This window comes from Triturus cristatus, chromosome 3_1 (assembly GCF_964204655.1).
Source record: "Triturus cristatus chromosome 3_1, aTriCri1.1, whole genome shotgun sequence".
Lineage (NCBI taxonomy): Eukaryota > Metazoa > Chordata > Amphibia > Caudata > Salamandridae > Triturus > Triturus cristatus.
Genome location: NC_140583.1, coordinates 354,393,934 through 354,415,977, shown reverse-complemented (window position 1 = coordinate 354,415,977; position 22,044 = coordinate 354,393,934). Strand labels below are relative to the sequence as shown.

Sequence of the window (22,044 nt, the reverse complement as noted above, 5' to 3'; positions counted from 1 at the left end):
CCTCTTCGGGCGGATCTTCTGTCACAGCAGCAGGGGACGGTCCTCCACCCGAACCTGTCCAGTCTCCACCTCCTTGCGTGGAGATTGAGCGGCGGCAGTTGATTCGTTTTGACTTGCCTCCTAAAGTTTGTAATGTTATTCTGGTGGCCAGGCGGCCCTCCACTAAGTTGGTATACGCCTGTAGGTGGAACAAATTTGTGGCAAAGGCTGTGGATCCCCTTTCTGCCTCTCTTTCAGAAGTTCTTTTGTTTTTTCTTTCTTTGGCCCAGCAGGGCTCTGCTCTGGGCACTATCGAGGGCTACCTTTCTGCTATTTCAGCCTTTCTCAGGTTCTCTGATCAGCCCTCTCTCTTCAAGTCCCCTCTTGGAAATAGATTCCTCAAAGGCATTACTCACCTTTCCCCTCCTATTCCTTTTGTGATGCCACAGTGGGACTTGAATCTGGTTCTCACATATTTAATGTGCGCTCCCTTTGAGCCTCTTCACAATTGTTCTCTGCGTCTCTTAACTCTAAAGATTACTTTACTGGTTACCATCACCTCCGCTAGGAGAGCAAGTGAGCTCCAGGCTCTTTCTTGTAAACCTCCTTTTCGATCTGTCCATCCGGACAAGGTTGTACTCGGAACCCGTCCATCCTTTTTGCCAAAAGTTGTCACTGCTTTTCACATCGGGCAAACCATCACTTTGCCAACCTTCTTTCCGCCTCCGCATCCTTCTAGAGAGGAAGAGAGGCTCCACAGTCTGAACCCAAAACGCCTGCTCTCGTTTTACTTGAATCGCACACAACAGTTCAGGGTGGATGACCAGCTCTTTGTTGGCTACATTGGTGCAAAGAAAGGTCGGGCCGTACACAAGCGGACTATTTCCAGGTGGATTGTCTTGTGTATTAAAGCCAGTTATTCTCTGGCTAAGAAGGAGCCTCTGGTGGGGCTGCGCGCCCGTTACACCAGGGCGACGGCAGCCACTACAGCATTGGGACGTGGTGTCCCCCTGCAAGACATCTGTCAGGCAGCTACATGGACCTCGCTGCACACTTTTACTAAACACTATTACCTGGCCATCCAAGTCCGGAGAGACTGCTTTTTTGGCTGTTCTCTTCTCCGAGACGTCCTGGTGTGATCTTGGTCCTGGTGTGATCTTGGTTCGCAGACTCGCTACCGTGGTTGGTGTTGCTGGGGTATCTATTCTAAGGTAAGGAATCTATCACTATGTGTTTCTTTCAGATGTAAGAAACATTAGTAGTGATAGATTCCTTACCGCCCCACCCATCCTCCCCGTTCTGCGAACTGATTTCTAGGGTTGAGGTCATCCCTTTCAGGCCCTAGTTTCAAGTCACACGTGGTCAGTATCTTGCATGGCTCTGCGTTCCTGGTGCGGAAAGTCGTGTACAGAACGGACGTCGTCGTGCGAGGGCGACGCCTAAGTAGCTGCCGCGACGTCATCTCGGCGACCACAACGCCAACGACGGACGCGGAGCCGCAGAACGCCACCTTCCGAAGTGCAGGGGTACTGCTGTCAAACTTTCCGGATCCAGTCTGGCACTTGGGGTTAATTCCAAGGTAAGGAATTTATCACTACTAATGTTTCTTACAGATATATCATTACCGAAGGTAAGTAACTTGTTTAACAAGCTGTTAAAAGCTGGCAGATGATGTCACTTGTGGCTGAAAAGAAACTTCTCTAGTTCTTTTCAGTTCTCTATTTCTTTTCAGCTGTCTGAACTTCTAGCTTAATTTTTTTTTTAAGTTCTATGTGCCCCTTCACTCTCCTTGACTAAAATGTTAAGCCTCCTCACATTGCAGAAGAGAGAGTGTGGAGGGTTGGCCCCTTCTCCTTCACACTGCCAAAATACATGGAGAAGGGCTTTGCATTACACCCCTCACACTTGCCCATGGGGGAGTGGGGGAAATTGTACTTCCCTCTTGCCTTGCCAGTGACCGGGGGCTTAAAGATGTTAGGTTAAGGTATCCTGTGCCCTGTTGCCAATTGGTACTGGGCTTGATGCAATCTGTGGTTCACCTGCCGAATGATGTTGGTTGTGTGCACGTATGATGGTTGATGTGTTGGCATATGATTTATGTTTTGTACAGGGTTGCTTTGTGTTTGAAAAGGTGTTTGGCATTGTGAAGAGTGTATTCTGAAAATGAAGGTTAAGCTGAATTAGTACTGTGGGGAAGGTGAGGGTCGCACATGGGGTGGTAAAAATGCGATCAGTCTTGTGGGGCCTATAAAAAGTCCCACATTGCCCTTCATGGATGCTGTCATCTCTTCTTTTTGCTTTTGTCACCCTAAGTGGGAAGGGTATGAATTCAAGCTAGCCTGGCTGAGAAGGGGTGATACCCCGAAACCGACCTCAGGATGGTTGTTTCTGGTCCAGGGAGGATCTGGCTTGGCAGTTCTGGCTGGACTGTTTCCATGAGGAGCAGTGTCAAGACTGATTTGCATATGGCTGGGTCCAAACTGAGGTGACGTGGTGAGCAAAAAAACAATGGCTTAAACCCAGATCTGTAACTGGGGTGAATGTTTCCATTGTTTAACATTCTGACCTTCGTCTGTTCGTTTTGCTTTTGTTGCCCCAAGTCGGAAGGATATGCCCAGAAGTTTGTCCCGTGCTCACTGTATCACTGGCCTCTAGCTAGCATGGCTGATGAGGGGTGATTCTCTGAAACCGGTCCAAGGATGTTTGTTTGGGGTCCAGTGAGGACCTGGTTTGGCAGTTCGTGCTGGAATGTTCCATATGGAGAAGGGTCAAGTCTGATTTGCAAATGGCTGGGTTCAAACTGGGGTGCCATGGTGAGCAAAAAACACAATGAGTTAAACCCAGATCTGTGACTTTGGGTGAATGTTTGTACTGTTCGGCATTCCGTCCATCAATTGTTCATTTAGCTTTTGTCTCCCCATTAATGAAATACATTTAAACTAATTTTAAAACAAAACAATATAGTGAACCCAGCCGGCCATACTCTGGAAAAGTTCTGTTGGCCTCCAAACCCTTACTTGAAACTTCAGATGAAACGCTTCTTCCAGGCAAACATGGCATTGTTACTTGCATGTTGTACGTCTGCCGTTCAATGTTCATATTTGTTTATTTGCATGGATACCTATATTCCCCTTATTTTAATCTGTTATTATTTTGCTTTCAGTAAACGACACGAAGAGGAAGCAGAAGATACTGACATCAAATCACAAGCTTAAATTCAACCCGACAGAGTTAATTATATATTGTAAAGACTTTCGCATTGTTCGTTTTCGTTTTGATGAGGCAGGTCCTGAGAGTGCAAAAAAGGTATTTTTTGTTTCAAATGGAACACAAGTGTTTTACTGAATGCTGTACTTCTTATAAAAGTGTAATTTTTTTTAGAAAGTATACCTGTGAATTTGTTAGAATTTCCTGAATTTATGATCTCTCTATTACCACCTCTAATTGACTTGGGCTCTGAACCTATTACAAAATAGCTCAAATCATTTAGATTGTTGTTGTGAACTAGTTTAAAATGACGAGCGACAGGATAACTTGGATCTGAGTTAACTTCTGCACGGAGATGCTGGAGTATCCGATTAAACACCTGCACTTTAGTACTGCCAACATATTGAAGATGGCATGTACATTATAATATGTAGACTGCAAAATCAGTTCAAGTAAAATGTCCCTGGATCTTTTTGGGGGTGGACTCAAATGCCGTATTATACTCAGTAGTGTTTTTTCCAAATTTACAAGCTCGGCACGAGCTGCATTAAAAAAATTCTGTCCTTTTGGATAACCATGTGCTGGAGGCACTAACCTCTGGGCTTGTTTTGACAAGGGCATCCCTCACAGAGGGTGGTGCATGCCTAAAGGTTAGGGAAGGAAGTTCTGGCAAAGTTTGAGACAATGTTAAGTCTGTCAACACTATAGGCCAGTTCTTGTAAATAATCTTGCTTATTTGCTTCTCCTGGCAACTATAAGTGGTTATCAGTCTGAGTCAGTAGGTTCAGATGAATTGCTAGAAGTCTCAGAATGGATAGAGATGGTATTAGTAGTGATGTTCTGTAAACATACCCTCTACTGTGGCTATTGGCCCTTAACATAGATGATGATTTCAAATCTGATTTTGTAGCCCTGAGCACTAAAATGTTGGAGAACTTCCGACTGACAGAGTTTAAGATCTGCGTCAGAGCTACAAATTCTCCTTATTCTCAGGAACTCGCCATGTAGAATGCTCCTGATCAGATGGTTAGGGTGGGAGCTACTGGCATGAAGTACAGAGTTTCCAGCTGTGCTCTTTCTGTGGAGCTTAGTATGTATTGTCACTCTCAATGTATAACTCCACATCCAAGAACTGTACACATTTATTGCTAATGTGGACGGTGAAATTCAACATATTGTTGATGGTTTCAACAGTGATTAGCAGATTCTATGGATCCTTTCCATATCACACAAACATTGTCTATAAATCTTCACCAATGGAGTACATGTACATCATACTCATGAGGACATGCTCCTCCCACCAGCCAACGTGTAAACACGCATAGCTGGGAGAAAAGCATGCCCCCATCGCCACGCCACATAGCTGCTGATAGAGCTCTTTGTTAAACATAAAATAGTTGTTCGTAAGGCATGTCTCAATCAGACCATCTGAATGGTGAATGCTTGTATACAAAGAGCAAATGTCCATTACAATAAACAGACAATCCTCCTCCCATTTGACGGTTTGTAGTTTGGAAAGGAAGTGGCCAGTGTCTCTAATAAAAGAAGGGATATTTTCAACAGTCATTTAAAACAATAGTCAGCATATTTAGACATGGGCTCTAAGAGACTTTTCTGAGCCGATATTATTGGTCTCCCTGGTACAGGTGTGCTATTTTTGTGGACTTTTGGAATGAAATACTGTACCAGTGTTATCGAATATTCATACTTTGAAAAGCAGTATTCATTCTTGCTTAAAAGGCCCATATGCTTCCATTGGGCGAGATCTTTGAACACAGTATCTTTGACTTGCCTTCGATCATTGAATGTAGCTTTTCTAAAGCAAGCAGCATCATTTAGGCGACGTGATGCCTCCTCCATTTAAAGGGCTTTTGGCCACAACACTATTTGCTCTCCTTGTCCGCCTTATTGATGATCACATTACAGTTATCTTGTAGCATGCGCATAAGGTTGGAATATTGCACATCCAAATGCCTTCTTTGCTTCTGTTTGCGCAAGACAGTTTTATTCAGTTTCTTAAGGTCCTCAATGACACAGTCACTGAATATGTTGATTGCGTCTTTAGGCATAATCGGAATAAAAGTAGAAGGCGGACGAAGGGGGCTAGTTGATGGGTAGTTGCACCTGATACCAATTTCTTGTAGCTCCACTTGTGTGTAGCTTATTGCGTTGTCATCATTGTGGTCCAAAGAGTGCATCGACCTGAGTACACTGATGTCAGATACCTGAAGGGTGGAGCAAGACATGCTAGGTTGTATGATGAGGGAGGCAGCCTCTGTTGCTTTATTCAATTTGAAATGTTTGAGGAGCTTGAGTTTGCGAATAAATTTGAACACATCCACTCTGGGTTGCACATATTTAAAACTGTTTGTGGGGCAAAAAGAAAGTCCAAGTGTGAGCAGTTGTACTTCAGCTAATGTAAGCTCGATGTCTGAGAGATTGATTACAGTATTATCCGGATTTTTCATTGTTTTGACCACTTCTACTCTGCTCCAGATTCCCCCTGGCGGTGCCGAACTCGCAGCGGGTGCTGTTGTAGCGTGAGGGGGCTCACGGGTTACATGCTGCTGCAAAGCAAGAGACCGAGCCCTCACGGAGTACGCAGTTGATTCCTTTAATGTTAAGAAACGCGTTTCAGCGGTATGCCTTCATCAGTGCTTCTTGATTAAAATGCAATTGCACGCACAGTTCGTGTTTTTAAATACGTCAGTTTCACATGATTTTCTGTAGTAAACAGCGACAAAGGACTGAGCCATTCACTCGGGATGTCTCTCCTTATGGTTGCCATATTTGCTCAATGTTACATCTCTTGCTCCCAATGGCGGCCTTTTCTGTTTCTCCTTCGATATCAACAATAATAGGCTAGATACCTCCATAATATCACTTCCATATGGGCAGCGAAACACTCTAGGCATGACGATTTTAATGTCCTCCTCGTTGCTTTAGTTGCTCAGTTATGCCGCTCCAGTTGCGTGTCACTTACTCCTCGCTTGCCACGGTTTCCAAAGTTCAACCTGCCCGAAACAAGTTTGCATAACTGAATGTCCTTGAGTTCAATAACTCAGCCATGGGCACAGGAATCCTTTGGTGTGGCTGTTCTGGCACCTGATACAACATGCTCTGCTGCAGATTCCCCCTTACGGAGCATGTGCTGCCGTAGCGTGAGGGGGCTCACGGGTTACATGCTGCTCCAAAGAAAGACACTCACGGAGTACGCAGTGGATTCCTTTAATCTTAAGCAAACGTGGTTCAGTGGTATGCCTTCATCATATATATCTATATATATATATATATATATATATATATATATATATATATATATATATATATATATATATATATATATATATATATTGACCCAATTCGGCTCCGTTCGTAGGACCCCTGGCGCGTCTAAATCCGGTGCTGTGCTAAGGCAGAGCCATGCCGTTTGGTATTGTCCCCAGAGATTCACTTCACAGTGAAACAAGTAGCACGCACTCAGTCTGTTGAGTTTCCCAATTACTTTATTTTCAGTAATTCTCCAGTCTCCAAATTAACCAACGCGTTTCGCCATCCACCGATGGCTTGGTCACGGTTAGCACAGTACATTGCATTTGCCCAATAAAAACATTTGTTGTTAGTCATGTGGGTGTTGATGTCACATCTTCCTTGGAAGCATGGAATTCTGGTATATGCAGTTTTTTAGTTTTTTTTGTTATTTTGTGTGTTTTTAAACCAACCATCATTTACACAGTGTTCATAACTTCAACCAATTATCAATAATTGGCACCCTTACCTTTAATAAATTTGGTTTGTGACAGAGAACCGGTTCTCAATAGGGTTCGCCACGAACCCATTTTTTTGGTGATTGGCATTTCACTAATTTATGTATACGATCACATTTTGATGTTGGTTAATTCTCCCAATGTCACTGTAAGGTACATTTATTTATCTCCCCTCTAGTGGGGATCGACTCTCATTGGTCTCATATATGATCATTCTTACCAACTGTGAAAATGTATCTGTATAGTTATGACGTTCCATTAGTTATGTGCATGGTCACCAGTTAAGTTCGTCTGATGTCTTTCAGTGAGTTAATCCTCCCGATATCAATCTGAAAATACATTTATTAGTCTCCCCTCTAGTGGGGCACGACTCTCGTCGGTTTGATACATGGTGGTTCTTAACTCACTGGAATGATATCTATCTCGTGTCGACCAAGGGTGATTCTAACGTGTGTTATTTACATGTGTATTTTTTTAACTATCAGGTATGTGGGTTATGTGTGACTATATGAATGTGACTAACAAAAGATTTATTAAAAACTTTACAGAAAAAACATTAGTGCTTGAAGGCGGCTTTCTCTCCTGTTCACAGGTATCTTACTCATTGAGATGGCATAGTGAGTCAATGTTTCTACAAATGGACGTACAGTTCCTCACTTTGATTGAGGCCCCATGGCGTAAAGGTTCTGAAATTGAGAATCTGGTATGATTCTCTCCGTCTTAGAGTCTTTTCCCGGTCACCCCCTCTTTCATGTAGGGGTATAGTCTCCAGGGCATAGAAACAAAGGGATTTCCAATCTCCTCCATGGTTGGTCTCCATATGTTTCGCCACAGCATTGCTCCTGTCTTTATTGACTGTGGCTCTGACGTGTTCCAAAATTCTCTTTTTGAGTTCGCATTTCGTACTTCCTATATACGAGATAAATAAATGTACCTTACAGTGACATTGGGAGAATTAACCAACATCAAAATGTGATCGTATACATAAATTAGTGAAATGCCAATCACCAAAAAAATGGGTTCGTGGCGAACCCTATTGAGAACCGGTTCTCTGTCACAAACCAAATTTATTAAAGGTAAGGGTGCCAATTATTGATAATTGGTTGAAGTTATGAACACTGTGTAAATGATGGTTGGTTTAAAAACACACAAAATAACAAAAAAAACTAAAAAACTGCATATACCAGAATTCCATGCTTCCAAGGAAGATGTGACATCAACACCCACATGACTAACAACAAATGTTTTTATTGGGCAAATGCAATGTACTGTGCTAACCGTGACCAAGCCATCGGTGGATGGCGAAACGCGTTGGTTAATTTGGAGACTGGAGAATTACTGAAAATAAAGTAATTGGGAAACTCAACAGACTGTGAGTGCGTGCTACTTGTTTCACTGCGAAGTGAATCTCTGGGGACAATACCAAACGGCATGGCTCTGCCTTAGCACAGCACCGGATTTAGACGCGCCAGGGGTCCTACGAACGGAGCCGAATTGGGTCAATATCAGGAAGTCTGACCCGGCGCACGCCAGCTACCTGCCTTGCAGTGGATTTACGGAACAGCCTGGGACGCCGAAGCGGAGGGGATTGCAAACCGACATCGGAGGGTGAAGGTAAGCTTTTTCCCACCGCATTAGGCAATCGACTGAGTAAACCACGTTAATCCAAGGATGTGTCCTTGGACGTCTAGCTGGTTATTTTCCGTTTGAGAGCTAAGATTGACACTGGTAGAAAAATCGCAATATCGACATCCAAAGGGAAGTAGCGAATAAAACAATCAGCAGTTAATCAGTATCGCTCTCGTAAGGGACAGTCTATATAACCCTGTAAAGCTACCTTTACATCAATTGAGATCTTCTTCAGCCACCCCACAAAGAATTATGGAAAAACGAGATGCTAAACGGAATGAAAGCCTGGCTTCCTTTTTTGAACAGGAAACAATATCACATGGTCGAATGTCGAAAGAAACAAATGGTGATCCAAAGAAAATGGACACACGGAGTAAATTGAAGATGTGGGAAAGGTTGAGTAAAAAGGAAATCAACAAATGGTGGGAACTGACCACTTTAAAAAAATACCTGGAAGTTCAGAGGGTCCCAAGAGGACTCAGGATATCACTAATGCCCAGCCAACAAGACGCGAGCAATGAGTTACTACAGGAGTGGGGAGAGTTTGTGTTGAATTCATCACTAGGCCTGATCGCCATCTTGATTAAACACATTGAAGTCGCGCTACTAAAAATCAAAGAGGAATTATTTCAATTAGAAAAAGACCTAGCGTCTGAAGAAATGAATACTGAAATGAACAAATTAAAAGAAGACCTGGAAAAATATGTAGAAAAGCATGAGGAGTTGGTTAAAATGAGGAAACAATCGAAATTCCAAAGGGACAAGGAGGATTATGCGCAAGGGCGCATATTCACGTATGCGAAAAAATTCGACATATTCAAAAATCAGGGCAGAACATCGACGGAGGCACCAAGCTCCTCAAGTCTAACGTCACTAACATCAACAGGCGCGAGTGACAATGATGGGGAACCAACTGAGGAACAAACGACGAGCAGTTTTTTAGGAGACATGAGACTGGTCCTCCAACAGAGATCGTGGGAACAAAATCAAAATCAGTTCCGAACCACACGCGGAAGAGGAAGAGGACGCAGATGGACTCCACGAACACCGGCATCAACACCAAGAAACCAACAAGAAGAGGAAAAAGGCAAAGCTGGATCAGAAGAAATGGGGACAAAGACCAGGAGCATGCGTCAGAAGACATCAAAATAAACTGGACAGACGAATTAGATGACAAGGAGGAGCTAGTCATCATGAATTTATCTAAACGCTCCCTATCTAACAACGAAATATCCTTATTGAAGCATGGGATCAATTTCTGCCCAACTCAGTCGATGGACTTAGCGCAAACACGTATTGATATATACAAATACGTAAGGAAAATCAAACTAGCCAAACTCTTCAAAGAAAATCAAGAGCTAATGAAAGACACCACACTACGAAAAACCAAAACACTTTCTAAAATGGAAGAACCAATTCTAAAAACGACGGACATGACAGCCCTTCTAACGTTGGTCAATCTAGATGTAATGGAGAAAGCTGACACCATTGAAGAATCTACGGTATGCCCACAGATTGGAGCAGGCCTAAGTGGAAAAAAACCCACATCACGTTTCTACCCCCAACTACCCCCCGGCAATAAAATCGACATCTTTCAGGAGGCAGTTGTACAGGATATGTACAAAATTAGAGGGACTAATTTTCGAGACAACCTGAAAAAAACTGAAAGACTAGCCCTCACAACACTAATGGAAGACAAGTCAATAACCATCAAAATGGCGGATAAGGGTGGAAACATCGTCATAATGGACACCCAAGATTATGTGGCAGAGGCTTTCTCACAATTAAAAAATCGGGAATACCATAAAAAACTAGACAAGAATCCAACACGAGTTTTCAAGGAACATCTAGACAAAGAAATACAAAGATGGCAACAACTGAATTTACTGGATGACGACGAAAGAAAATTCTTGAGCACGGAACACCCTACAATGGCGACGATTTATTTCCTGCCAAAAGTACATAAGAACCCATCGAAACCACCAGGCAGACCAATTGTGTCTGCCAAAGGCTCTCTTATGGAACCAGTAGCGAACTATGTCGACCATTTTTTGATGCCTTTTGTCTTTAACCTAAGCTCATATCTAAAGGACACCACTGACCTACTGAGACATCTACAAGGATTACCATGGCAACCATCCTACATGTTAATCACAATGGACGTCACGTCACTTTATACAAACATCGAGCATGACATTGGATTACGGGCCTGCAGTTACTTTCTCAGAGAGCGCGACATCAAACTAAAACAACACAACCAGATGTTAATGGACATGATCAATATGTGCCTCACTCAAAATACCTTCCTTTTTGGAGAAGATATTTTCCTACAAACTAAAGGATGCGCTATGGGGTTCTCTTTCAGTCCCGGATATGCCTGCCTCACCATGGGGTGGTGGGAACAAGAAATAGCATGGCACCCCCAAAACGACAAATATGTCAACAAAGTTATGAAATGGTTGAGATATATTGACGACCTTTTAATTATTTGGGATGGAACTTCGACTGAATTTGAGGAATATTTTAAAATTCTTAACTCCACAGAAGCAAACATAAGATTCACATATAACATCAGCAAGGAAAAAGTGATCTTCCTAGACACGGAAATCTACGTCGTGGATAACAAACTAGAGACGACGCTGCATAGGAAAGAAACCTCAACAAATGCAACATTGCATGCAACTAGCTTTCACCAACCTTCGGTCAAGAATAATATCCCATATGGGGAATTCTTACGTTTACGGAGAATTTGCTCAGAAGAAAAAGAGTGGGAAAAACACAGTAACAAGACAGCCAACAGATTCACGCACCGAGGATACCAAAAAGGAAATATCCAAAGATGTTGGAAGCGAGCCCATGAAAAAAGAAGGGAGGATACCCTTGATGAGAACCAGCAAAAGATCAAGAAATCATCCAACAGAAATGTGAATCACTCAGAAAACACAACAATTCGATTAATTATGGACTACTCCAAAGAATCAAAAGAAATATCAAACATTCTTCGGAGAAACTGGAAAATCCTACAACTGGACTCGACAGTGAGAGAAATTGTGGGCCAACATGCCCAAATCACCTATCGCAGAGCGAAAAACTTGAGAGACAAACTGATACATAGTCACCATCAAGATCACACTAAAAAGAAAGGCACGCAATGGTTAACAACAAAAGGCTTTAAGAAATGCCACATGTGTAAAGTTTGTCAGATTGCTAAAAATACAACAGAAGTAAAACTAACAAACGGAAAAATGTGGCAGATAAGGGAATTAATCACGTGCAAAAGCCAGTTTGTGGTATATGTAATCGAGTGTCCATGCTCGCTGAAGTATATAGGAAGTACGAAATGCGAACTCAAAAAGAGAATTTTGGAACACGTCAGAGCCACAGTCAATAAAGACAGGAGCAATGCTGTGGCGAAACATATGGAGACCAACCATGGAGGAGATTGGAAATCCCTTTGTTTCTATGCCCTGGAGACTATACCCCTACATGAAAGAGGGGGTGACCGGGAAAAGACTCTAAGACGGAGAGAATCATACCAGATTCTCAATTTCAGAACCTTTACGCCATGGGGCCTCAATCAAAGTGAGGAACTGTACGTCCATTTGTAGAAACATTGACTCACTATGCCATCTCAATGAGTAAGATACCTGTGAACAGGAGAGAAAGCCGCCTTCAAGCACTAATGTTTTTTCTGTAAAGTTTTTAATAAATCTTTTGTTAGTCACATTCATATAGTCACACATAACCCACATACCTGATAGTTAAAAAAATACACATGTAAATAACACACGTTAGAATCACCCTTGGTCGACACGAGATAGATATCATTCCAGTGAGTTAAGAACCACCATGTATCAAACCGACGAGAGTCGTGCCCCACTAGAGGGGAGACTAATAAATGTATTTTCAGATTGATATCGGGAGGATTAACTCACTGAAAGACATCAGACGAACTTAACTGGTGACCATGCACATAACTAATGGAACGTCATAACTATACAGATACATTTTCACAGTTGGTAAGAATGATCATATATGAGACCAATGAGAGTCGATCCCCACTAGAGGGGAGATAAATAAATGTACCTTACAGTGACATTGGGAGAATTAACCAACATCAAAATGTGATCGTATACATAAATTAGTGAAATGCCAATCACCAAAAAAATGGGTTCGTGGCGAACCCTATTGAGAACCGGTTCTCTGTCACAAACCAAATTTATTAAAGGTAAGGGTGCCAATTATTGATAATTGGTTGAAGTTATGAACACTGTGTAAATGATGGTTGGTTTAAAAACACACAAAATAACAAAAAAAACTAAAAAACTGCATATACCAGAATTCCATGCTTCCAAGGAAGATGTGACATCAACACCCACATGACTAACAACAAATGTTTTTATTGGGCAAATGCAATGTACTGTGCTAACCGTGACCAAGCCATCGGTGGATGGCGAAACGCGTTGGTTAATTTGGAGACTGGAGAATTACTGAAAATAAAGTAATTGGGAAACTCAACAGACTGTGAGTGCGTGCTACTTGTTTCACTGCGAAGTGAATCTCTGGGGACATATATATATATATATATATATATATATATATATATATATATATATATATATATATATATATATATATATATATATATATATATAGAGAGAGAGAGAATTCTTTTTTTTCTAGTTGATGCATTATGTGAGTGGTATTAGGATACTGTCATATGTTAGAGGTGGTTACCAGGTTGGTGTATTCCATAGTAAGATTGATTTGGGTTGTCAAAAATGGTGGTTTTAAGTCTGCCTGGAGGGAAGTATATCAAACGGCTGCCACTCAGCTAGACCTTGTTTCAGTTCACTACTTCTCTCTCTAGAGTAGGAGCCTTTGAGTAGTCCTCTTTCTATATTTAAATTAGAGGGGACCTTTTTATGAAGACAGGACACTGTAGTTATAAGGAACATATTCTTTATTCGGTTACATGAAACTGCCCCTGGTCAGTGCCTGATCTCTGTAACTGTCTGCTTCACAGTTTCCCTGAATCCACACACTGGATTCCAGAAGTGCACGTCACTAGAGAACGTGATGCCGTTGCCAGGTGACATTAAAAGATAAAAATAGCAGTCCTCCTTTTTTTATCGAATTGTGAGAGGGAGAGTGCCCTTCCTTGCCTCACCATCTACCTTCAAGTAGTCCTCTTTCTGTTTTATTAAAGGGTAAGTCCTTTGTCGTTATCGACTTGTGAGAGTAGGAAGCGTCCCACCTCCTGCCAATACTCCATAGGCACACACAATGTAGTGGATACAGCAGGAATGCAAAAACATTAGAACCTTGGGGCAAATCGCAATATCATGGATAGGAACATAGCCAAAATGGCACCATTGCCACTGTGATGGACGGGTTCAAGGCATAAACAAGCAGGATAGAAGCCTTCCACAACGGGTACTTCCCTTCCCCTCCCAAGGCAAGTACAGCTCCGCTCCCTCTTCGTTGCGTTGACTCTACGTGAGCCGGATCACTTGAGCTCCTGTGCCTATGTTTATCAGGTTGCATTCAGGGCACCCCAATCCCCCCCTCCCCCCCCCCCCCCCCCCCTCCCCCGACTCAAGTGGCCTATTTAGCACGAGCAAGTGCAGATCCGTGAGACGAAGCAGCAAGGGAGCGAAGACTAAAAAAATTTCCAGCATTCGTGACAAGAATTTTAGATTCTATTAAGGACACTGATACGAGGATTATCCTTCTCAATTTCTTTACTACTCAAACAGCAGCCAATGAAACAAGCATTTGCAATGCAATAGCTCTCGCATTTACGAGATTTTGGGCTATTGGCATTGTATATGATCATGCCTTTTATTTGTGGTGTTTAAAAAAAAAAAAACAGATAAAAGGTGTTAGACCTACGTCTAAGGGGGTAGCTTGGCTCAGGTCACTTGGCTCAACACTCCATTTGGCTTTTTCAGGCCTGCATCTCACTCAGCTCGCAATCCTGCGCCACATCACTCAAAAAGAACACTACACCGATTTTCTTTGTAAAGAGTTACTGAAGCTTTATAACATTTCTTTTCTGATGAGGATTCAGTTCTCAATTCAACAATACAATGGGAACCAATTCATTTCATTTGCATAGGAACTTCTCTCTATAGTCTAAGTCCAAACCTGGACGTTCCTGTCCTAGATAATCTTTTCTTTAACTTTCAAAATAAACATTTACAGTACGTTTCAAGACAACCCCTTTGTACACATGTCAGGGTAAACATTTCATTCTAATTTACGGTAACAGTCCCCTCGGAGTAACTCCACTACAACAGATCAGTAGCCCCTCTAGGTGGTCCCACCCGGCGCCTTGGCTCTGAAGGAATTGTTAACCTCCTCACAGACGGCGCTCTGAAGAGCACTCTCCCATTACACAATTCAGCCTATCCCCTGATCTCAACGGGTCTCTCTGGACAGCGAGGTTCATTAACTGCTGGCAACCAGTTTGTTTCCTTCAAGTAGTCCGCTTGTAGGCTACGTTAACGTTGTGCTATTCTCTGCCTAGTTGGCAGTACCTATAGGCTCTTGCTGGCACCTGATCTCGACCTGTTATCCAATCACCTCAGTCGCACCCTCGGTTGGGCTGAGGTGCCGGTATTTACAGCCAGCACTCGGTTTCCCCCCGGAACAACACTCGGTTCAACTGGGTCCCCCTTTAGCCTTCAAACATACTTCCCAGCTTACTGTGTACTCTTGTAGTCCTCCTTGAGGATGATGCACCGCTGCCAGTACGAGCGTTCCCTCCTTTCGGGGAACGGGGCTTGCTGCCTGATCCGGATGCAGGAATCCTTCCTACAGGGGAGGGGGGGGGGGGTCTTCGCACACCCTCCGGACACCTCCCACCAGGGATTACTATAATGCACTCTCCACTCGCAGATGGCACGCCCCTCCTCGTCACTACTGCTGGAAGGCCCGTCCACCAGTCCCCGGGTTCAGTGCGACTCACAGGGTGTGGCCTCCGATCACATCCGGCAACAGTGGGGCGGCGCTAGGCCCTTCACACGTGATGAGGGCAGCCTCCCCGCCTCACTTCCCGCACTTCCGGAGAGTTGATCTCCTCACGGGCATGGACGCGACGCTCCCTCGCCTGACACACCTCTGGGGCCAATCCCTCCCTCAGGCTCCACAGCGACAGCGGCTCCTGCCGTCGGGCACCAGGTAAACTTCACAACCTTGGGGGGGGAAGAAGGTGGCGGCCAGGGTTTCAAGACGGGTCCTGAAAGGGGGGGGGGCTTAGCGGGTGCCGGATCCCACACTGGAACGGTGACAGAGGTCAGGTAGACTCTTAGGGCTTGGCACGAGCACCTCTTCTATCTGTCAAAGGGGGGTGGCAACACCCAGCCAGTCCTGCAATCCCAGGTAACAATGGATTTGGGGAGTAGGCGGCCCCTGGCGTTAGCTCACTCCCAGGTCCGGTGAATCAGGGGTTCCACTACCTTCAGACCTTCTCTGGGACGGGGTTCTCCAAAAGCACGGCTGCGCTCAGGGATCGGTCAGGTGGTTGAGGGTGATGTCACTGATAAAGATACCCTGGCAAATCCTGAGATCTGTCCACTCCTTGTCCAGCGCAGCCACCTCCCCACTCACGTGCCTTACTCCTGACTAGCCTGCAGCCTCTTCTCCTCTAAAATGGCCGCCCTCCTGTCACCTCTATTTATCACCTTGGACCTGACTTGCCAGAGAGATCCAGAAGGTTCTGGAACCTCCCATAGCAGTCATGGTCCAGGTGCTGAGGTGACAGTTGGAGCCACCATTTTGTGAATCCTACCTTTCTCAGCTATCTACCTCAGGGAAGCACCTTGCGCCTTTCCCACATGTGAAGTGGAAAAGACACCCAGAACCTCTACATCAGCACCAAAAAGGTTAGGTAGACAGAAAAAATGAGAAGGGGGAAAGGGACAAAAATAATAAAGTAAGGAGGGAACTGCCAAAGGGCTGACAGGTCTAACAAAAGGCATAGTCATTTACAATGGCAATGTCTTCAACTGTGCCCAGATGCGAGGCCTATTGCACATCTGAGCTTAGAAGTGCAGCTGGAGCTCACACACTGGTGCAAGAGCCATCAGACACTGAGAACGCGATAACCCCAATCACCACTTACACTATGTAAAACAGGCATTTCTCTGTAATTATGCTCTCTGTAATTATGCGTGTGACGAGAAATTGATTACCTTGCATCACCCACCAGTCTGCATCCACCACCACAGCCCCTCTAGGTTATCCACACACTCTCTAATCAATGAATAAGGAATATCACAGTAACTATGATCCTTCGATAAACACAAGACATTTAAAAAAAGATACTTGGAGGAAAGACAGTCGTGCAGGGAGGGTTCCACAGCAATCAGGGAGTCTTTGCTATGGAAACTGTGCTTTACCCCCCAGGGGTGTCCAGCATTGCTTTAAGAGGGCAGGGTCTGTCCCAGATTGTCAGGGCAATCACTCTGTAAAAGACTCTCATTCAGAGGCTTGTATTCAAGTGTACCCCATGTGGATACCCTAAAGTAGGCATTAACTGAGCCTTCAGAAACACCTCTTCCCTGTGCTAAAACTGACCATGAAGTGGAAACGTTGTGGTGGAGAAGGGCTCTGCACGAGGGGGATTTTAGCCAATATAGGTGTTGCTTCAGCAGCGATATGTAAAGTGTGCATTTAGTTTGCTGGCATGGATGTTAATTCTATTTACTGTTGCTCTGTGGTGATGCCCGACGTGGTAGGGTTCTAGGATAAGGAAAGTGTGGGATTAAGAGTATGGAAATGAACTGAAAGGATGTCGTCAATCAGGACACATGTAAGAAACAGCTTCCTAAACAGGCTGCATCTCACTCAACAGTGTTTAATCCTCGTCAGCTACCAAGATGGGCGAGTGGCACAGTTCACGATCTTAAGGTTTCCAGGTAAAGTGTGATTAGGCCACCCAGCTTCAAGCTTTAACCCAGAACTAGAAGTCCCAAAATGCAAATGGTTGGGGGCTCCTGGCCTTTGAGCTGGGATAACTTGAGATATATGGCCAGGTGAGTGTGGGAGTGAGCATGGAGGGAAGCTGGCAGGTGCCGGTGCAAAGGCCTGGGATATGGAAAGAGGCATAGCTGCCAAGGTTTCAGATTGCTTGTGTGAGATTTTCATAATTTTAGTGTAATTATGAGTTACATTCGAAGACTGAGTGACACTTTCTCGCTAGCAAAATCAAGCAATGAAGACAAGGGAAACAAAGATCTGAAGTTACACTCATAGAGCAATGAGAATCTGTAGGATCTTACTGCTGCAAAGCACCAGAAATGGAAGGGCTCTGCATGCTCCACGGTGCATGGGTTCTCTCGTCTCCTACTCTTGAGGGGGGCTTCCTAGTAAGGCATCAAATCAGGACACTTACAAAATTTAGAGTAAATATGGTTTTGCCCTTTATGCTTTGTGCAAACAAATATTTTTTTATTGGGTAATGTGTAAAACGTAAACTTTTCAAACTGGAAAAAAACACAGAACGAAAAAAATCTTGTTTTCTTAAAGCATAATATGCACTTTGCTCATTTATCTACCACAGTGCTGGGAACGTTTGATATGGTAAGGGTGTAATGAGCTCTCTGTACCCGGCCTGTTTTACAGCTGCCGTCCTCGCATTCAGCAAGTGGGGCCTGGGGTCTCTCACCTGTGGCTCTTTTATGATGCTCATGGTGGCTGCAGCCATCAAGGGTTTGAGGATAATCCTGGTCGGTATAACTGGAGCTGGGAAGAGCGCCGTCGGTAACAGCATCCTGGGGAGGGAAGCGTTTGTGTCCGAACCCTCACTATGGTCAGTGACCCAGGAGTGTCAGAAAGAGACCTGTGTCTTCCAGGGGAGATGCCGCGCGGTCGTGGACATGCCCGGATTCTTCGACACCATCCTCAGTAATCTGAAAATTATAAAAGAGATTGTGCGGTGCACGGTATCCCGGGGCCGCACGCCATAGTGGTGGTGCTGCAGGCAGGGAGGTTCACGGATGAAGAGGGGAGGGCGGTGAAAATAATTCAAGATTTATTCGGGAAAGGGGCGGAGAAGTATATGATCATGCTGTTTACCCAGAAAGACTGGTTAAAAGGGGAAACGATAGAATCCTTTGTTGCGAAGTCAGAGGGTAAACTGAAAGAGTTGATTGACGCTTGCGAAGGCCACTACTGCGCTTTCAACAACTCTGCGACTGCGTCAGGAGAAAAGGAGGAGCAGTGGGGGCAGTTGATCGACATGATTGACAGGATGGTGGAACAGAACGGAGGGCGCTGCTATCATCATAGCATGAACGTAAAGGCCGAGAAGACCTTCATGAAAAAAACAAGCCGAGATCATGACGAAGCTCCGAGAAGAACTCGGACAAGGAGAAGATCGTATACTGAAGTAAAAGAACGAAACCATGGAGTGGGAAAATAGAGACAACAGCCTCAATGCAGCCAACAAAATGAAATTAATTGTTCAAAAAGCAACAATGAGATCGGAAAACTTTAACAATGAGTTTATAAAACAAGCGCGACCCCGGCGAGCCTCGCATACAGGAAGGGGAGTGGCCACGTGAAGAGAGAGGGGGGAGCAGGAGGTGAGCCCGCGAGTGTTGCGCGCACCTGGGAGAGCAGTCTTCACTTTTCAAGCACTGCACTCGTGCTTGTGGCTCCCTGCTGCTCGCTCCCGCAAAGTGGATGCCGCCACAAGCACGAGTGCAGTGCTTGAAAAAGTGAAGGGCGTAGGCGAGACCTAAAAACAGTAAACATGTCAAAACACTACATATCCCATGAGGCTTTGAACCACGCCTCCTTCAGTAACCAAACATGTCATGAATATACAAAATAGCGAGGTACCATCTTGACTGCCTCTTTCTTTGCAATAAGCAGTCTCAAGAGTCCAGTATACAAATAAGCAACAGTTCTGACTCTCAACGGAGAGCAACTCCTAAACGAGTCTCGAACAAGACAACTATCCACCAAGAGCGCCGGGATTCTTGCCACGAGGAAAAGCAGATTCTGCTCTGTTTGGAATCCGTTCCTGAAAGTAGAAACAGGTTTGAAAACACGGCACCACAAGTTTGGTATCCGGGTAGGGCAAAAAACATGCATCTTATGCCTCATGAGACAACATGACAGTTGTAAATCTTACCTGTCCCAATGGGTGGGATAATCCTCGCCTCTGTGTCCTTAATAGAATCTGAAATTCCTGTTGCGAATGCTGGAAAGTCTTGTATTCTATGGCAGGACTGGAGGCTCAAATTATGCTGGTTCAAAGCTGACCAACAACAACAGAAGAAACATGAGCAATGGGTTTATAATAAAATATTTTAAACATTGAATCTGAAGACCAATCTGCAGCTTTCAAAATGTCTTCTACACGAGAACCCATAATGAAGGCTTTAGAGGCCATAGCGCCTCTTGCTGAATGCGAACCATACACAGAAATATCTATACCAGCTTCAGCCATCACCCATCTAACCCAACTGGCCCAGGGAATTCGGGCCAGGTTCTGTGTTCTATCGCCCCAAGCAAGGAAGCCCATCGAGGTATGGATTGGTATCCCCTGGCTTTAGGCTGGAATGGGGTTGTGTTGGAAATGTCACTTTTTGCAGGGTTATCCCCAAACGTTTTGCTTTTTCCTCCTATTTTTCCCTGACCTGTTTTTGTTGGTTTTAGGACTCTGGGCACTTTACCAATGCTAATCAGTGCTAAAGTGCATATGCTCTCTGTGTAAATTGTGTTACGGATTGGTGTTTCCATGATTGGATATTTGATTTACCTGTTAGCCCCTAGTAAAGTGCACTGTGTGTGCTAGGGCCGGTGAATAAAATGCTACCAGGGGGCCTGCAGCACTGGTTGTGTCACACCGGTGAGTAGCCCTGAAAACGGTAACTCAGACCTGCCATTGCAGAGTCTCCCTGCAGTTTGTAACTGCCATGTCGACTAGGCCAGTGAATACACTGGCCGGTCACTAACCTTCCCTTTTCTTACATGTCAGACATCCCTCAGGTAGGCCTAAGGTACCCCTGTGGGCAGGGTGCAGCGTATGTGAAAGGTAGGACATGCCCTGGTGTGTGTGGCATGTCCTAATAGGGAATTACAGCCAATTTCGTTTTTCACTATTGCAAGGCTACCAGTTCCCCATAGGATAGAATGGGAGGTTTGTTTATAACATCTTATTAACGTAACTGGCCCAGGGAATTCGGAAAGAAAATAAAATTTAGTATGCCTGAACTCAGAATCTAAAGGTGCATCTTTTAGTGAAGGTGAGTTTTACATTCTGAGTTTGAAAATACCACTTTTAGAAAGTGGGTATTTTCTTTCTTCGTAATCTTGTGTGCCTCTGCTGAAATGTGGATTGCCTATCTGCGTTTTGGATGACAGAAGGCTGGGAGGCCGGAGGGGCTCCAGATAGTCTAGGTAGGTCAGGAAAAGACTGAATAGACCTGGGCTACGATGGGGGAAAGGGAAGGAGATTTCAGTTTGCCTCTGACAAATGCCGTCTCCACCTCCTATCCTACCAGGAATTCACACCAGAGAAGGCCCAACTGGTTCTGGCTGGGCACGGACACCCTCTGCCTGAAAGATCAAAGGATTTTTGGACATAAATCCTGGGTCCCAGACCCCTGAGCTTTAGAACTTATCTGGATCAAGAAGACTGCCAAGAAGAAGAGACGGAGAAGCTGCGAAAAGGAAGGAATGCTTTGCTGGGTGCTTTGCTGGGCTGACCTGCAGTGGCTGCTTCTGTATTGGGCAGTGAAAGGCCTGGACTGGACTTTCTGCAACCCAATTTGAGAGTCTCTCCAAGGGCTTTAAGTAGAGCTTGCCCCCTGTTCACGAAGTCTCAGGAACAACCTAACACTTCAAGCTCTTCTGCCCGCAGCACTGGGGACTGTGTGTTTTGTGCTACAAACAGACGAAAAGCAACTCGACGACATCTACGACGCCGCTGTCGACTCCGTGTCCTGAAGGCACCGCAGAGGGCACCATCTCAACGCCGCACTGCGACCTTGGTCTCACCGCCGACACCGGTTGATGCCACCACCGAGCCGCTGCTTGCACCGTGACCTATGGGCACCGCACTCCGCACCGCCTCGCTTCACGACAAAGCTTTGGCACCACAGAGAGCACCGCCGCACGACGACCCATGTCTCACCGACTCCTGTTGACGCCGCCACCAAGCTGCTGCTCGTACTGCGACCTGTGGGCACCACACTCCACACTGCCTTGCTTCACGAGGACTCCTTGGCCTCCCTCACTCTGCCGCTCCACACCGAAATCGAAGGCACCACTCGTAAGTCACACGATGCACCGCCCTCATCCTGCACCGCAGCCTTGGCCTACCATCGCCAGTGCCATTGACTCCACTTCGTCAGCCGACGACCGCGCTTCAGCAACGACTACGCCGCTGCTTGCACCGTGACCTGCTAGCACCGTGGCGAGCACCGCCTTCACCGCGACCCTG

The 22,044-nt window shown here is 44.9% G+C and overlaps 1 protein-coding gene and 1 pseudogene across 1 annotated transcript in view; both read left to right on the top strand.

The window, feature by feature from the left end:
- Positions 1–22,044, top strand: part of MTMR10 (myotubularin related protein 10) — a 436,359-nt gene that overhangs the window by 215,018 nt on the left and 199,297 nt on the right. Inside the window, exon 5 of the mRNA XM_085644093.1 lies at positions 3,143–3,285. Coding sequence (XP_085500219.1) covers positions 3,143–3,285 — 143 coding nt within the window. The remainder of the gene's footprint in view (positions 1–3,142; positions 3,286–22,044) is intronic.
- LOC146860257 (GTPase IMAP family member 7-like) lies at positions 18,182–19,011 on the top strand (annotated as a pseudogene).